General features: G+C 36.7%; 1 protein-coding gene across 1 annotated transcript in view; it reads left to right on the top strand.

Annotated features, from left to right (window-relative positions):
- FER (fer (fps/fes related) tyrosine kinase) overlaps nucleotides 1–5,763 on the top strand; it is a 419,822-nt gene that overhangs the window by 205,277 nt on the left and 208,782 nt on the right. The window contains exon 11 of the mRNA XM_010843789.1: nucleotides 644–766. Coding sequence (XP_010842091.1) covers nucleotides 644–766 — 123 coding nt within the window. The remainder of the gene's footprint in view (nucleotides 1–643; nucleotides 767–5,763) is intronic.

Here is a 5,763-nt window from a genome sequence, read left to right as displayed (position 1 = left end):
TGAGTGAACTCCAGGAGATGGTGATGGACAGGGAGGCCTGGCGTGCTGCGATTCATGGGGTCGCAAAGAGTCGGACACGACTGAGCAACTAAACTGAACTGAACTGAACCCAAGTACAGAAAAATCAATTCATACTGTATTGATGAAAGGGAATATATGGTCATCAGAGGTATTCTTAAAATATTATTATATTGGATATACTTCTGTAGACTTTTGACATTATTTTTGATCTTGAAAGCTTTTTCAAATGAAACACATATGGTAACGTATGTATACATATTTCTGTTGCTTAAATGTATCCTGTATTTTATTTCCTTTGGTTATTATTTTAGCAAAGTGCATTCCAGGTCTGTAAATTATTCTTTTCTTCTGGGTTTTTTTTTCTTTTTACAATCTGAATTACTTTTAGTCATTTATGAAAATTAGTTTCTTGATGCAAAGATTATTTTTTAGCTTGTTGCAATATCATTTATCTTTATTTTTACCGTCTTAACCGTTTTTAAGTATATTATAATTCAGTAGTGTTAAGTATCTTCACATGGTTGTACAACAATAGATTTTCTTAAATGGAACTTTATTGATGGATGAAGTGTTGCTTAAGCAATGTTTTCATGATTATTCTACTTTATTGTTCTTTCTCCAGAATATGTATCGTTTTGAAGGCACTGGGTTTTCAAATATTCCTCAACTTATAGATCATCACTATACAACAAAACAGGTCATCACGAAGAAGTCAGGTGTAATTCTGCTGAATCCTATTCCTAAGGTACGTGCTTACGTTTACTTTTTTTTAACAAAAGGAAAAAGAAAGGACTGCTTCGTGAGTTATGTCACACACTAAATAAAGTCCTTAGGTAATCTATAATTTTGGAAACAAATATAGTTAAAGCATGAAATTTCCTTGGTTTTACTTAGATGGCAGATGAGTTGTCTTTTTATTCAGTGTTTGCTAGGTTACAAATGGCCTGTTGTTTTTCTTTTTCCTTTCAAGTTTTGAAAGACTTGAGGCTTTCCTTCGCACTGTAAGGTTCAGATTTTAAAAGGTTTAGTTTATAAAAGATTCTGAGATGTAGATGTTCAAGAAAATGTCCAGCAATTAAGAGTTCGTTAGAATTTTACTTTTTGGTGTTAAGTGTATGATATATTGTAAGATACTGGAATTTTAAAAAATTGCACTACTCTTCTCAAGGGCAGTAAATGATAGCTTCACTGTAGAGTCAGCCAGCTGGGTGAGAGATTGTTCTAGGTCAGTGTTACCTCTAAGATCTATCACAGCGCAGACTGCATTTATGTGCTTTAAGTGGTCTGTGAGGTAGTAAGTGGGTTGAGGAAGGCTTGTGTTTTTAAGGTGAAACCTGTGGCACCTGGACTAGGGGGAACAGTGGAGCCGGCCTAGCTTCTGGGCACTTCTAATGGTCCCGGAATTGAGTGGGGGTCAACAGGAGCCCCTTTCCTTAGGGCGCCATCTCACATGAGGAACAGTGTAGAAACAGGGAAGTCATAAAACCTGGGAGGTTAATATTTGCTGATTGGAGGTTTACATATCCAGGGATGACTTGTAATATGAAGCAAGTATTATTCCCAAGAATGCTAGTATATAATCTAAATTCACCTGAAATTTTAAAAATTTAGAAAGCAGTTGTTATATTTCCCTTTGTTAGCCTGGAGCATGGTGTCTGTGTTTGTACTTGTATTATGTATTTATTACTCACTCTTTATTTTTACATTCCACCCACAGAAGATTTCAGCAGTCAGTTACTAAACATTAATTCGGTGGCTAAAGAATTGTCCTTTTTGCATAATTTCCTAGAATTATGAGTTTGGCTCATTCTTTGTTAGTGTTTTTCCATTCACTTTTGTTTTATATTTTAATTGCAGAAAACCCTATAAAAATTCTCCTTTAGTCTGGAACAGGTTGTCATTTTTTTTCTCTAGTTAAAAAAAGGTCTATTAATGTTTCTTCTTTCATCGAGGAATAACTGCTGTCTGTTCTGTTTACTTTATTTACTATTAAAACATCAGTGACTTGCAAATTTATATTTCCAGCTCAGATATATATCTTTCCCAAATCTAAAAATTTTCTACTTTTCACCTAATACTGAATTCATCACATTTAACTACAAAATTTGTTCTTCCTTTATAGTAAATGGTATCACCAAATACCCAGCTGCTCAAACTATAAATCTAGGGGTCCTTTGACAGCTCTTTACCACTGCCCTGCCTAAGCACTTCAAGTGCCAGGAGTTTTGTATACTCAGTTGTACATGTGAAAGTATGAACTCAATTCTAGTATATCCCAATATGAAGTAAAGTTCAATGCGGTGAAGGTACCACAGTTTGACCATGTTAGGTTAATGAGAGATGCTTGGATTTTCAGAGATACTGATACTGTCAAATGATTTTGACTCATTTCACAAGCCAACCTAGTGTTTGCGTTGTCTACTTGCTTAGCCAAGTCTAAGTTGAGAGATCAGAGCCCTAAAAGAGGCACAAAAAAGTGCTTGTCTGGCCTTGGATATGAATATATAAGTAAAGCTATATCCCTCATAATATGAAATATTCCGTGAAATGATCATAGAGAAATGGAGTAGATGCCCTGGACTTTTAACATGGCCAGTTATTCTTTTCCTCTCAAACCCCCAACTCTGGCTGTGGAGCCGATTATCCCAGCATTTTATAGCCTTAGTTATGAAAATAACTACACTGAAAGCTATAAAAGATTAAGTGGCTACATATGATTGTTTTATGAGGTAGAAATTTGAAGTTAATCTAGTTGACTGTTAACTTGATCTAAAGTACTGATATTTGAAATATGCAAGTTATTATCTCAATTTATGGTAAATATTATGCACTTGATTTAAAGAATCATATCACTCTTTTAAAAGAAAATCACAAAACAGGGTTATGAGAGGAGGTAATTTTCAATCATGAGTGGGGAACAATTTTCTTATGCTAGTTTTATCTGTTACGTATCTTCTCTTGGAAAGTTATTTGTCGTCTTATAAATGGAATCTCTTTCCTGATTTAATTTGTGTAGGAAGTTAATGTCTTTGACCATATAATGTGCTATAAAACATCTAATTTCCATCTTGCCAGACTTCATTTTTAGCCTACATAAAGAATGCTATTTTGGTCTCAGTATAATTTCTGTTTATAGTACCTCACGCCTCTCTGCATTTGTTTCCCTCTTACTCATGAGAATATACGTGTACATCATATGTCAGAGTAGAGGACGTGGCGACCAGGGTAATTTCTCTGTTATTCCCAGAGGCACATGAAACTAGACAGCCTGAGTTAGAGAAATTGACTTTCTCATGATGATGAAGCGAACTGATGTTCCACCCACCCATCCCTCCCTCTGCCCTGGCTGACGTTTCCTCCTCTGCCTCCCAGAGCCTGTGGGAAGGTATGGGAATGAGAGAGGTGTCCCACACAGGTTACTGATCATGATCTTCATCATCCTAGCAGCACGGTGGGACGCACAGGGCCTGTTCTTTCCTCAGCTCAGACTCTGTTCCAATGTCACTTCATCGGGGAGGTCTTTTCTGACTGCTGCCTGTGAAATAACACCTTACCCCCTTATATCTCTCTCTTGTCCTCAATTTCTCTTTGTTACAGTTCTGTTTACCTGACATCATACTATAGGATGTATTTTTGGTTGTCTGTCTCCCGCAAGAGAAATGTAAGTTCTATAAGGGCCAGCATTGCATTTAATAATCAGTCCAGCCAGTACCTAAAACAGTGCTAGCTACTGTGTGCTCAGTTGCTTCAGTCGTGTCCGACTCTTTACGACCCCGTGGACTGTAGGCCACCCAGCTTCTCTGTCCATGGGATTCTCCAGGCAGGAGTACTGGAGTGGGTTGCCATTTCTTCCTCCAGCTAGCTAGTAGGTGTTCAGTAAATATCTGTTGAAGAATTGAATTCACTGGTCAATTGCTAGAAGCCAGGTACTTCCAAGCTTCTTACATGCCTTAACTGTATATATTGCCATGAAATAAATATTGTTACTAACCCCATACAATTATGAACCTGGAACTGAAGTTTACAGTGGTAAATTACTTTCACAAAACAACACAGCTGTTGGCAGAGTTGAGATATTCAACCCATGTTCTTAACTGCTATCTGTCTAGACTGTAGAGTCTAAATTTTAGAGGCTGTAGGGAATAAAATGTTTATTTTATGGGACATGTGTATGAGTTTAATGGAAAGGAAGTACCTTTGATTGCACAAAACAGTAAATGGAGAAAATCTTTACCATAGCAAAAACTATAGGTCTCTATAGAAGGAAAAATATTAGACTGTAATATTGGGTGACAGAGTTGTAATTTAAGGTATAGTAGAGGATGTTGTAAGATGTAGGTAAGGAAGACATCTAGTTCACCTTTAACATTTGAAAGTCTGGCTTGTGAAGCTTAATATTTCTTTAGATTTAGCTCTTAAAAATTTTTTTTCTTTCTGAATGGAAGTTAAAGTTCATGATTTAAATTCAGGAAAGTTAGGCAGTGAGCCGTTAAGTTGAACCTTTAGGTAAATGACTTGCCTGCCAGCTTAAATCGAGTAATTCTGGCTTTTTAATCAGAATTTGTATAGTATGCCAGAATATTAGAAGCAGATTTTTGTGGAGAGAGTAAACCTGTGGCTGAAATTAACATGTCCTGAGGTGGCCAATTTCTGGTGACAGCTTCTTCGACAGACACATGCACACGAAGGGCAGAGAGGAGAGCGTTGCTTTTCATTGAGGTGCTCTGTTCATACTGTGAGGCTTCAGACCACTGAAGACTGTTCACTTTACCTTATACTTGAGTCACATAGTCACTACTTACCAGATACCTTATTTATTATAAAAAGACACAACTCAAGAAAAGTCAATTTTTCTCTGTAGATTTTGAAAACTATAAAATATATATACTTTCCTGTTCAAAAACTTTCTTTAACAGGACAAATAGAACAGAAGGAAAATTTGGAAGATTTTAAATTGTGAAGGAAAAAATGTATTCATAGAGTGTATAGTCTGTAGAAAATGCACTGGTCATAACAAACACCCTTTTCCAACAACACAAGAGAAGACCCTATACATGGACATCACCAGATGGTCAACACCGAAATCAGATTGATTATATTCTTTGCAGCCAAAGATGGAGAAGCTCTACAGTCAGCAAAAACAAGACCAGGAGCTGACTGTGGCTCAGACCATGAACTCCTTATTGCCAAATTCAGACTTAAATTGAAGAAAGTAGGGAAAACCACTAGACCATTCAGGTATGACCTAAATCAAATCCCTTATGATTATACAGTGGAAGTGAGAAATAGATTTAAGGGCCTAGATCTGATAGATAGAGTTCCTGATGAACTATGGAATGAGGTTCGTGACATTGTACAGGAAACAGGGATCAAGACCATCCCCATGGAAAAGAAATGCAAAAAAGCAAAATGGCTGTCTGGGGAGGCCTTACAAATAGCTGTGAAAAGAAGAGAAGCGAAAAGCAAAGGAGAAAAGGAAAGATATAAACATCTGAATGCAGAGTTCCAAAGAATAGCAAGAAGAGATAAGAAAGCCTTCGTCAGCGATCAATGCAAAGAAATAGAGGAAAACAACAGAATGGGAAAGACTAGAGATCTCTTCAAGAAAATCAGAGATACCAAAGGAACATTTCATGCACAGATGAGCTCGATAAAGGACAGAAATGGTATGGACCTAACAGAAGCAGAAGATATTAAGAAGAGATGGCAAGAATACACGGAAGAACTGTACAAAAGAGATCT

Source organism: Bison bison, unplaced genomic scaffold (genome assembly GCF_000754665.1).
Source record: "Bison bison bison isolate TAMUID 2011002044 unplaced genomic scaffold, Bison_UMD1.0 scf7180017864189, whole genome shotgun sequence".
Taxonomy (NCBI): domain Eukaryota; kingdom Metazoa; phylum Chordata; class Mammalia; order Artiodactyla; family Bovidae; genus Bison; species Bison bison.
The sequence above is the reverse complement of the archived record's forward strand: the minus strand, read 5'-3'. Positions and strand labels throughout refer to the sequence as shown.